We start from the raw sequence: 12,915 nt of genomic DNA on the forward strand, positions 1-12,915 counted from the left end.
AAGCCACAATTTGTCAGTAGACTTGGATTTTGTAATTTTCTCGATTTACTTATTGGGTCTTTTGTAGAAGAGGACCACCAGTCTTGAAATATTTTCTATGAATACAGGACCAACAAACACACATTGTACACTCAGTAGCCTATATATGTATTGGACACAATTTGAACACATTTTAAAGAAAAAAAATAATTATGTTACAAACTATATAAGGGTTTATTCTTGTAGAGGCCAGAATAGGTTCATGTCCCGCCAGACAGCTTGAAACATATCGTCATCTTTGTTTCTTCGCCACCACATGAACTCGCAAAGGTACGAATCTATCAAAGCCCTACTTGTACCACATTCTTTTCTATTTCTTCGCTTTGCTGACGCCCACAAAGATTCTATTGTTTACTCCTATCCCATCATTATTCATTATCACTACCCCATTATAATCTGCGGTGACCCTGCTTATTTACCCTTGTTGCTAATATGTAAATGTTTTTAAAATTAATAATATTCAATTCTTTAAAACAGGTACATATTAAAATTACACGGTTTTATCCTTTTAATATATTTATTCCATATTCACGTATGTATGTGGTATATAATAGTGTATTATATTTTATAGGTATTAATTTTTTTTAAATGTGTATCCAGTCCGTTATTTCTTCAGGCGTGAGCAACTCGAGTCTGCGCACAGGCATCATAGCCCATGCAGGCTCATTTCCTGAGGACAATGTTTTTTGTTTTGTTTTTTGTGAGTGCCATTTTCCGGATAGACGAAGTTTTCACTGTGGTTAACAGTCAAATGTTCATACTGCATTCCTGGCATATTAGTAATACCATTGTACGAGCTCCATAGATCTGACATTATTTTTGTACCGGGAAAATGCATTCCTTAATGCAGGACAACAAGGTGGCTGCAGTTCTATTTGGTACAGCATACAGAAAACAATCTTTTGTTTCTCGACATACTCCGCCGAAAATCCATTGCTGTGGATAAACACGGCCTACATTGTTCTTTCTCTTGGTAAAACATGACTCATAAATCTCAACCGTTAAACCAGGACCTCCAATTTTGATTGGGTTACGCAACAAGCTGTCAGCACACAATTCACGTAAATATTTTTTCCAATCAGTTATTGTGTGGGATGACATATTACGTTCTTTATTGCAAAATTTTGTAGTTGTGTATTCCTGTGACCAGCAATAGACAAATAATACAAATGTGTCCAATGGAATCTTTGAATTTTCCAACCACATAACTTTCCTCAGGCCAACACTCCTACGGCATTGCCTTAAGCTGCATCGCCAGCGATCCTTGGTTTCACTCAACTGAAGTGTCATATTGTGTCCTTCAGCATACACCCGTTCACTATGCAACACTTTTATGGTTTGTAGATACCTAACGGCTTTTTCCTTGCTATTAACTTCTTGGGACAACAAGAACAGCGACATAATTAGAACAAGTAGATACACGAGACTGACTGACCACTGAATATATCAGATAACGGAGTGGCGGGCGACGCGCGGCTCGGCGCTCACTGGTTGATAAGATAAGATAACGCAACAATAGTGAATCTTGCCTACTATAGGCCTTCCGTGTTTCAGTTAAGTGCCCCTAACATTAACAATCAGAATAAGACCCTTCAAACAATATGCCATTGCTAAAGAACATATTTCAAGACTGGTGGCCCTCTTCTACAAAAGACCCCATTTATTTAGTTGAACATATGTACATTCATCTTTACTCACCCAAAAATGAGCAAAGACATTGATGTTGAAAATTCGCATGATCTCTTCATGGCTGGAGGAGGTAAATGGATGACAAGGCATGATACCAGCATTGTTGACAAGTACAGTCACATCTCCCACTTCTCGCCCCACCTTCTCAGCCAGCTCCAACACACTCTCCCTACTGGACACATCACACCTGTTGCAAACACAGAACACCAGATTATTACAAATATTTTACTATTTAACTCAAAACTGGCATCATTAGGTTATAAACATCACGAAAATGAACAGTAATCAATTTTAATCAATCATAATTTTAAAATACTAAGAGTACATAATTTTGACGTTTGGAAAATGAAATATTTTGAGTAGTAGACTGAATTTGAATTAAAAAAGTATTTTTACTAGGTAAAAACATTTAAGGTAAAACGGATAAATATATAGTATCTAAAGCCTTATCTATGGTAATAATTCATATGATTGTAGGTAATAAAGTAGATATTAACAAATATGGAACCTAACCCAAGATTCCAGGAGTCAAGTCTGTGATAGCGTCTGATTCCAGAATAGGAAGCTGAACTGGAGCTAAACTCATAAATGTATATGATAACCTTGATTTAAATTCACCTTGATTTTACAATTAAACTTAACTACTTGCTTTTACTTTTGTTAGATTTTTTACTTAATTAGGTAGATAACTTCAAATGTAATACAAATTTTGCACGTTTCTCTGCCAGAAGCTGATGTACAACAATCTTATTATTTTCCATTTGGGTAGTGTAAATAACAAAGTTGTATAATTAAAGGACTATTATAAACACAAAATTAAGCCTTATAAAATAGATTACAAAATATTAATGCTTTATTTATTGACTTATTCTTTGTTTATCAATAGTTAGTCCTAATCTCATACTTGGATGTAAGAGTAGTTAACTGTAATAACGATAAATAATAATGTATAACAATCTATTATGAGTGGAACCAATTAGTTTTATTTCATTGTGCTGAAAGAGATAAGATTAGCTTAGAGGTGGAAGGTAATGTTGATCAGGACATGTAAGACCAATCTGAAATGAAGAATAAAAAAAGGATTTGTAGATGGCAAACAGTTTGTAAGAATCTTCCTGGAACACTAAGAATGAAATAAACTTATATTCGGTAGTGTTTACCACCCTCTGTTAGGGGGAGTAACCTTATATCCCTGACAGTTGCAGTCTGCATTTTTTATAAAAAATACAAAAATGTTAGATGCTTATTCTTAAAAAAAGATTATAAGGTTAAAAAGTTACTCACTCATAGCGATGGACTCTTGTATAGCCTCGGTCTTTCAATTCTTTGACTGTCTGTTCATTGCCCTCTGCATTAATGTCAACACAGACTATCTTGGCTCCTAGGGCAGCAAACTGTAAAGCTAATTCTCTGCCTATTCCATGTCCTGTTCCGGTTATCTAAAACAAATAGAGAATGGAATGTATGAAACAAGATTCTATAATTCTCATTAGTTACAAAAATAGAAAGTTCTAGTAAACATTAAGTTCTAAAGTTTAGTTTGTGTATTTAATTTATTATTGAATTCTTGAAAGGAAAATGAACTGTTGTGGTCATGCACAGGTGTATTTGGGCGCGTCTGTTCTGGTACTAGTCTTTACAACATTTTTTTTCTAGATAGGATCAGAGTGTTAAGTATGGTTGGGGTATACCGTCTAAGTCAGGATGGTAAATAATGGGCAAACTTAAATGCTTGAGAGAATCATTACTTTATTAAAGCAAAGCAAACAAGACTGGTTAAATGTGACAATTAATGGTTGAATAAAAGTTACTCTTACATGTTCCAAATATTAGTGGAGACTACTAGATATACATTAGAGCCGAGGGATAGCGTGAATTACCCAGCGCCAACATCAAGATGCCTAACAAAGACATGACTGAATGCAAAATGTTGCGGTACTAAGACGGATACATCTACACTGGTCAGGACTTACGAGGTTTTTGACTGTTTTGGGTTTTATACTAAGGTGGTGCCTTCCCTCTCCAGAGGAGGCACAGCCTACCCTACTGTGTCGCACCCAAGGGGTTCTAAGTCTCGGATTGGCTAGAGGGCTCTGTCTATGAGAGGTCTCCTCAGTTCCCAGGTGGGGTCTTCTGGTAACAATTGTGGTTCACCACATGTGACCTCCCAGGGCAGAATTGGTTTCCCACAGTAGGTCATCTGGTGGTAAGCTGATATCCCGGATGATGGTTTTTGTTGCATTATTTTTACTGTCTCGTGACCTATTCTCCATGGTTTTTTTATTAATTTTGTAAAAAACTATAACTTTATTTAGTACATAAAGGCATGATTTGATTCTTTTTTTTTAGAAAACTCTACATATAAAAAATAAAAATATTTAGCTAGAAATCCTATTTTATTATTTTTTATAAGTTTATTTTATAAATGTATATATTTTAAAAATTAAACATTCAGCCCTTATAACTGAATGAAATTACATTAACCTATAAAAAATCATTATTACTTTTCAATCTTCTAATAACTTAATTACTAATGTACTTAATTTTATGAACTTGCTTTCATTATCCAAAAAATTAGGCGTTTTCTTAATTGCTAACAAATCTCTCAAGAAGTGAAATGTCAAGAGATATGCGGGCATTTTGTCTTTGTTATAACACAAATGATTAATTCATAGTTTTTTGCTTTCCATTATAATCAGTATTTTCTACCAACTTTACTGAATAAGTAATCTAAACAGTACAAAATGTATTCATAACGGAAAAATGTTTACTATTTACATAGGGTTTTTATTCCAACCAATAACTACGATATGAAATCACCAAATGTTAACTCAACACAAACTTTGTTATATAAGTAACACAGCAAAAAATACAAAGTAAAATACTCATAAAAGAGAAAAAAAGCTTTAGAGAGTAACCAAAAATACAGACAAACCAAAAATAAACTGACTACCTGATACTGATAAAAAGTTGATACTGCATCATTCATTAATGAAAAACATTCCATAGAGCATCAATGTTTACTACATTGTTATATTTTACAACTATTCAGATTAGGTTTATCACAAATTAAATGCATTTGGATCATACATAGCAAGCAACACTGCTTATCAAATGTCCAACCTATTGGACACTGGAGTTTTTGGCACATTTTTTGGACGTCAGAGTTCTAAGGGTTAAAAGCTTTAATACTACCAAGTGCACAGATTAATTAAGAAGAATTTTGCCGTACACTAGTAAAATACATCAATTTCAAATTCAAGTTTAGGTAAGAACTTCTATCAATGTCATTTCAATGGTGTGGTATGCAAGACACCATCAGTACTGACCTAGCATACCATGCAAAGCAAAATAACCTCTACACAAAACAGCAGCTAGTGAAAAAATGTCAGGTTTGAAATAAGATTATTTGATAATAATAATAGTTATTACATACTACAACTTACTTAGTTCTACAGTAAACATTATAAATAAGGTGCACCAATAATCAGTTAACAAAAAATATAGTTAGCTTTAATTTGTAATTTTGTTTATTTTGGAGGGATTTAAACATTTTTGAGTGATAATTTATAAATTTTCCAAGGTGCGTACTGATTCTAAATGATTCTGAACAGGACTCTAAAGGAATTCTTTTTACACAGGGACATAGTCTTTTACAGTATTTTGCATAGGGAGATTTTAACATTTTATATTAGAAAAAAAACTTATTCTACAAAATTTCTATAATACAACTTACGAGGACGGTTTCATTGGAGACGGATTTTTCTTGTGCAGGGGCTACAGCTTGATACAAGGCTTCCACTATTCCAATTAAGACTTTCAGTAAAAGAAGTAATATGTCAGCTACGAGCACAGCATAAGATGAAATTGTAGAGAGCATAGTTCACAGATTGAATCTGAAAAATTTACACTTTTGTGAGACAAAACAAAAATTATTTATATAAAAAATGTTTAAAAAATCAAGTTAAAAGAAAATGTAAGGTATAGGTACTAAAAGGTAGCCAATAAAAAATCATACCAACTTATTACTAAAAAAACCAGATCAATATTGCTGTCTTTTGTGAAAAATACTGTCAGAAATATCAACATTTCACAGTAGGAAACACAGACATTTTATTTTACTTGAGTTTTCATTTATTCAACCACATAATATTCAAATGAACAAACAGGAAGCCTTATGTTCTAAGTATTTAATTTTAAACACAATTTTTAAATAAGTTTGATTATTTCTCTTTTAATCCACAAAAATGCATTTATTACATATGTTCTAATAAATAATTTTGAGCCCAACAACTGTTAGGCACAGAAAATGCAATATTTTATTGTCCCAACAACTGATAAATGTCACGAATACAATGTTCAAACATTGCCGTGAAATAGCGTCTAAATGTGGTAAAATTTAGTATGTTGCAAAATGTAATTAGAGCTTTTGATAGTGGATATGATCTATTGATTAGTATATAATGTTCAATATTTTACTGATATTCTAGCTGTCTTTGACAGTAGTATTGAGCGAGGGAGTACGAAAAAATTATATATGACAATGCATAATCAAATAACTTTTAGTGATTTTTATATTTTTTTATAAAATATCCAAGCAAAACCTGAAAAGTGGTCTGCCAATAGAGGTAATTTACTTGCCAGTTTTTGGATTGCTATAATTAACAAATTAAAATTATTAAAAAAAAACATTATTCCAGGTGTAACATGTTGCACAATTATTAATAGGATTAGTGAATCTTACAGCCATTTAAATCACTGCTCAGTGTTTATAAAAACGTTTTGAGTCAATATATGCATATTGATTGCCATTGTTCTTGTCGTTCTCAATAACCTTCTCCTACATAAACGAAATAACAACAGCTGGTAATGATGTCACTAGTCTAAATAAAGAAAGCTAGCAATGATCAATAATGAATACAATTATTGTATTCGATAATCATCATCCGATTATGTTGGTGGCTGCTTATTATACTGTAACCAATTTCAGCTGTCTTCCTTTATTATCTATTGTACTAATCTCCTATAAATTTATTTTCTTATTTTAAGTTGAAATTTTGACAAATAGTGTGAAGTGGCTAAAGTAAATTAATAGCCTATTTACTGAAGTCTTAATGTATTGAAATTAAAAATCAGACAATTTGTTTCTTACAAAATAAGAATAATTATTATGCCTAGTTGTTTCTAATGCTATGTTGTTAACTGAAAATTCTAGAGCTGACACAAGATTTAAATTTAGCATTGTCATCCCATCAACACCCATCTATCAGAATAATAAGTATAACTGTCATATATTATTTACCTAATTACAAACTTAATAAATAGACTATTTAAGTGTTGATAAAATATTGCATTACCTTTTACTCTACCAAACTGAACTCTTTCCTAAGTACATGTGTAAGACTAATGATCAAATAGTCAATTTAGTAGATAAGATAAATACTCCTATTAGCTTATCAAACTCAAGGCTAAACCACATGATTATTTTCCTCCCACATACACATAAACAAACAATGACTAAACCAGTACTGCACGAAAATTTGTCTGCAACATTACAAAAAACAACGGAGTACAGACATACCCGGTTTCAATGGCACAAAAGACAAACAAACAAATACAGTCAGCTGTTAGGATCGAAAAAATGTAATTTATTCTTTTTACTCTTTGGTTCTGCCCCGCGTCTGTGCGAATATGGAACCACAATATCATCAGAATGCACACACGATTCTTTTTTTACTTTGAAATTAACTGAGTTTAAGATTAGATTCTCCTCTTTTACTATTTAAGTTCTAAAGTTAAGCAAAAGTTTCAAAATTGTGACGCCACCTTATCAGCTAGTATCTAATATTCAATATTTTAGTATTAATAAAACTAGACTACAATATAAACCTGCAGTAACAGATTTTGATACCTACCATCATTGTCCTTTTTTATTGAACATTAAATGTATAACGTTTATAAGGATAACTAACATTTATAGCTTTGAACTGAAATGAGTTACCACTCATTTGTAGAGTTCGAGCCAGTACTAGAACGACGACAAGATGGATTTTGTAATTGATTGTGAATGCTATTTTTTTCAACAAACCTTAAAAACTATACTGTATTATTTTATATGACTCTTGACAAGAATGTCATCTAAAACTATACTTGACACATTACTTACCTTTGATTGCATCTACTATTATTCTTCTTTTTTTTCTTTTGGGCAGACAAGAGAAAACAACATCTCTACAAATGGAAATCAAGAAACCTTGCATCGTGAACTAATTAGCCTATAATTCAATTAATAAGTTCACTTTAAAACACGTTTTTAAAATGGACTATGCTAGTTTATTTAACTTACATTCAAACAGGTTCATGATTCCATTTTGATTGTACTAAAATGTATAGTAGTTTGTTAGATAAAATACCAGTACAATTTTAAACAAAGTCGTGAATATTAAGAAACAGTTGTTTCATGTATAATCACCAATCATGCGCCCTACGTAAAACGAAAAAGTGTCTGAAAAGTAAAATAAAGTAACAAATTACAGGTCGTTAAAATATTCAGTCTTTATACGATACCAGCCCATAAAACAAAGTAACTTGATCACATGTGTTGGTAACTTACAGAAAAATGTCAATTCATAAACTTTCACAGAAAACCCTGTTTAAAATTTTGTTCATTCTGTTTTTCTCGTTGCCGTCATGGTTACTCATAACAAAATGCAAAAGCATTAGAATTTTATTTTATTCTTACTTAAAAATATATACTATGTTCTTACTCGTATTACAGTATTAATATTGCACATTATTCCATTGCGATCCAGTTCTAAGCTATGTGTAACATTTCAAATCTCTTAGTCCTTGCGAGGTTGGTTTAAAATCAGATACCAGATTTGTACATAAAGGTAAAAGCTAACGACGTTTCTTTTTTCTTTTATAAGCTATGATCGAAGTTTCGTGCAGAAAAAAAAGACAAAGAGTAATAACGATAGACTTTAAAGTGTAAAGGGGGAATGGGTTTAGCATTTGATTATACTTCTTGTGTACTAATGTAATCAAAGGTTTAGCTTTGGAATTCATTACATGATATAATAAAGTAACAAACATAAATACTTTTCGTTATCAAAAACATTTCCGTTATACAACGCACTTCTGCATAAAAATGTAAAAAATGAGAAATCTTGTTTTTATAAAAACTTTCCCGGAACTATACTTTTCCATTGAAATCCAGTAATCTCAGGAGAAATTCCGTGATATGTCAACTCTACTATACCTATAACTAACATTACATGAGGAAGTTTTGGAAAAAAACACATTAACCTCTTAAGACCTGATTTTTCAAAATATTTAGACTACTATTTAGACAGTTCATAGTATAGATGAAAAACAAAATTATTCTACAGTTGTCTAAGTAGATTTTTTTTTTTTTTTAAGAAACCAACAAATTATTGTATACTATGATGCACTTCGAACTCCGTTGTATTTAGTGCTTCTCCCTGGTAGTGAGCTCTGTAACTAGTTGTCTGTTTGTTTATAACCCTCTCGCTGAACGGTTGTTGAACATACCTCAAGACAGCCGTCTTGGTTTATAATATTGGAGTTATTTATGAGTGGTTATTAAGATATACTTTGATATATTTTGAATGTTTAAACCCTAGAGAAGTGAAGAATTGTGTTCTCATTTGTTTCTACCAATAAATAAATTTTGTAAACACTAATTATTTCAGTGTAAAGTATACTGTTAAATTTTACGACTGGTGCTGACCACTGTGTATTTTACTAACCTGAAAATGGGTAACATCCTCAACACATCCTTTCTATCAGTTTCCGTCCAAAGTTTCATTCAGTTTTAAGAACTAATGCATTTTATAAATTTAACATAATTTATAAACATAACTTAACAGTGTTATGAGAGCAAAACAGAGAGTTTTAAGAAAACAGCAGAAAATTACTCATTACAGTACAGAAAAAAACTCAATACAGGAATGTTTATACAGTCTTGGGTTCGTCCATCCGTGGCCTTTCCTTTTCGGGTTAGGACATTTGCTAGTCGACTCCTGGCAGATAAGATGTATCAAATCCTTCATTTCCAAAATTAACAGAACAAATGAACTTCAAACCCTCATGGATTCAGGTTGCCGAATTGTTGGCTAAAAACAAACAAAGGAACAGAATAAATGGACTGCTAGTGACAACTAACTTATGGCCACCCAGTATTCAAAAAGGGTACGATCAAATTGATCATTAGCAACTGTGACCATGATTTAAGGCCGGGACACATGCCCGCACCGTGCCCGACACGTGAGTCGGCCGATTGTTGGCCGTCATACGGTGAAAGAATTGCAGCGCAGTATTAAACCTGCAAGTTCAGACATGTCCGCACCGACACCAGACCTTCGTGGCCGCACCGTGCTCGCACCGTCACCGATATGTGGAGTTTGAATTTTGACAGGCACGGTGCGGTCTACGAGCGGCATCAGGCATGGATATAGAACAATCGAAGAAGTAAGGAAGTTTCCTGTTATTTATCTATTATTTATCCTGTTATTTATTTATCATATTATTTAAAGTTATGATCAATCAAGTGAAAAATATCGGAATGCAGAGTATAATGAGAATGTGTGGAAGAAGATTACGGAAAATGAGAAATTGAAAAAGCATAAATTTGAATAGAGTTTTGAAATATAATTCTATGTTGGTTACTGTTGCACTCTTCTTTTTAAAACTATTTAAGTAGTCTAAACGTTCTATTTTATTGAATTATAGCCTACTAACTTTACACCCTGCGTTCGCGTACAAAATCATATTTATTGATAAAAGTAGGTAGGTATTAATATTTTTTACATTTAGAGTAAACTAGTTATATTTTCTTATTATGCTCAAATTACAACAAATTTAAAAATTATGTAGTATTATTGTTGTAGTGATTTTAAACAACTAAATTCGAATTATGTAAAATCTATAAAAAGTTTTCATTATTAAGAAATAACAAGGGTACAGTTATTTGCGCAAAATTTTAATTATCTTGGATGTACCTATTGAAGTTACTAGATAAATTTATTCTGGTATTTTATATGGATCATATTAAGAATGTTTCTATGGCATTGTTATTTTTATTCTTTTCACTACAATAAAGTTAAAATACAAATATTTTATTTGCAATAAGATTTTCATGCAAGAAAAAAACATGTTCTCTAGTCCAATATTTTACAAATATGTACTATTTTTTTTACAAATTATTATAAAAAGGCTTGTAACATGGCAAACTCTTGCCTCACACTACAAGCTTTATACAATAAATACCAAATAATATAATGTTTATGGTGTATTTGACCGAAATTCACTACAATGAAAACACAATGAACAAGAATAATAGGGATCAAAAATATAACCAAGATAATGTTATTTACAAATTTTACATGATTGTACTAAGCTTTACTGTAGCATTGCAATGTTTTAAGGTTGGGACACACATATCCGCACCGCGCCCGAGACGTGAAGTCGGCCGATTGTCGGTGCGGGCTCGGCTCGGTTACCGTGAGGCCACACATGTCCGTATGCAGTCCGAGCGCAAACAATCTCACTGTTTGTACTAGAGCATGTTTCTTTTGAATTCGAAGTGACAGATACTTAAAAAATATTCGGAAGATTTAAGTATTGCTTGAGATAATTGTTAATTTCATTGTTGTTATGTTTATTAATCTCTGTGATGAATGAAACATTGCAATGCTACAGTAAAGCTTTGTACAATCAACTAGTATGTAAAATTTGTAAATATCATTATCTTGGTTACATGTTTTATCCCTATAATTCTTGTTCATTGTGTTTCATTGCAGTGAATTTCGGTCAAATACACTATAAACAGTATATTTGGTGTTTTTTGTATTAAACCCAAGAGCTATTGTGTGATGCCAGAGAGTTTGCCATGTTGCAAGCCCCGTTTATAATAATTTGTAAAAACATACTAAATATTTGTAAAATATATACTGGAGAACATACAAAAAACACATTTTACACATTTTTTTTCTTTTATAGATCCGAGGACATTATTTGTCAAAGAATTAGTCAAAAAATATTAGAAACATAAATATATTTTCTGAAAAAACTTAGAGTATGGATGATCGTTCAAAATGATAATGAGTATAAGTTTAAGATAATAAATTAGGATGGTTAGTCTTGTCTGGTAAATTATAATAATATTTAAAATAGACACGTTAGAGCAAATATAAAATAATTATTTATAATATAATATTTAATGTTGCATGTATAAAGCCTAATATTTGAATTGTAAATCATGCATAAATCCTTTTTGTGTAATACAGCATACTAGTTATACTAAAAAAAATTTAAACTTTGATGCGTAATAGTATATTATTTACTACATAAGCTACAATAACTCATTTTTATCATTTCATTCTTGCTCGATTCCGCTATTTTTATTTTTTTACCCTTTTTGTATATAGTATCCCAACACAGGCACAGCCTTTTATGGGGTACCTAAATTTCCCTTATTTTGTAAATCTATTGGCCTAATTATTCAGTTTAAAAAAAAAAGAAAAATCTAAAAGGATGTAACCTACTTTTTATATTTTATTGCTCTAAAGTACATAAATTAGAAATAAAGTAAGTAGAAAACATTTTTTTGTATTTGTTATTTACATGCTATTGTAAATACGTTATGTCATAGTATTATTTATTACTAAGCACTGGCAATAATATTTATTTGTAATATTCAGTTTGTTATTATGGGGAAATAAATGATTTATTATTATTATTATTTATTTTAAACATGGGTTTTTTCTTGCTTGAAAATCATATTGTAAATAAAATATTTTTATTTTTACTTTATTAAAGTGAAGAAATAAAAAAAATAAAAATGTCGTAGAAACATTCTAAATGACTCTTACAAAATACCGGAATAAATTTATCAAGTAACTTCAATACATCAAAGAAAAAAATATTTTTGCTCAAATAATTACATGCTTGTCATTTTTTAATCAATGAAAAATGTTTATAGATTTTTTCATAATTCGAATTTAGTTGTTTAAAATCACTTAATGTACAACATGGTTTTCAAATTTGTTGTAATAAGAAAATATGCACAATAAGATAATATGACTAGTTTACTCTAAGGAAAGAAAAATTTAATACTTTTATCAATAAATATGATTTTTTGTACGCGAACACAGGATGTAGAGG

General features: G+C 31.1%; 1 protein-coding gene across 2 annotated transcripts in view; it reads right to left on the reverse strand.

Annotated features, from left to right (window-relative positions):
- LOC124362878 (epidermal retinol dehydrogenase 2-like) overlaps nt 1–12,915 on the reverse strand; it is a 60,449-nt gene that overhangs the window by 9,320 nt on the left and 38,214 nt on the right. Inside the window, exons 1-4 of one of the 2 annotated variants that reach the window (XM_046817746.1) lie at nt 7,086–7,283; nt 5,465–5,624; nt 3,013–3,167; nt 1,738–1,915 (exon numbers count right to left, since the gene is read on the reverse strand). In XM_046817746.1, coding sequence (XP_046673702.1) covers nt 1,738–1,915; nt 3,013–3,167; nt 5,465–5,608 — 477 coding nt within the window. In that variant the 5' untranslated portion in view covers nt 5,609–5,624; nt 7,086–7,283. Of the gene's footprint in view, nt 1–1,737; nt 1,916–3,012; nt 3,168–5,464; nt 5,625–7,085; nt 7,284–12,915 lie in introns of those variants that run through there. The other variant, XM_046817747.1, reaches the window with a different exon arrangement.

Source organism: Homalodisca vitripennis, chromosome 5 (genome assembly GCF_021130785.1).
Source record: "Homalodisca vitripennis isolate AUS2020 chromosome 5, UT_GWSS_2.1, whole genome shotgun sequence".
NCBI classification, from domain to species: Eukaryota; Metazoa; Arthropoda; class Insecta; order Hemiptera; family Cicadellidae; genus Homalodisca; species Homalodisca vitripennis.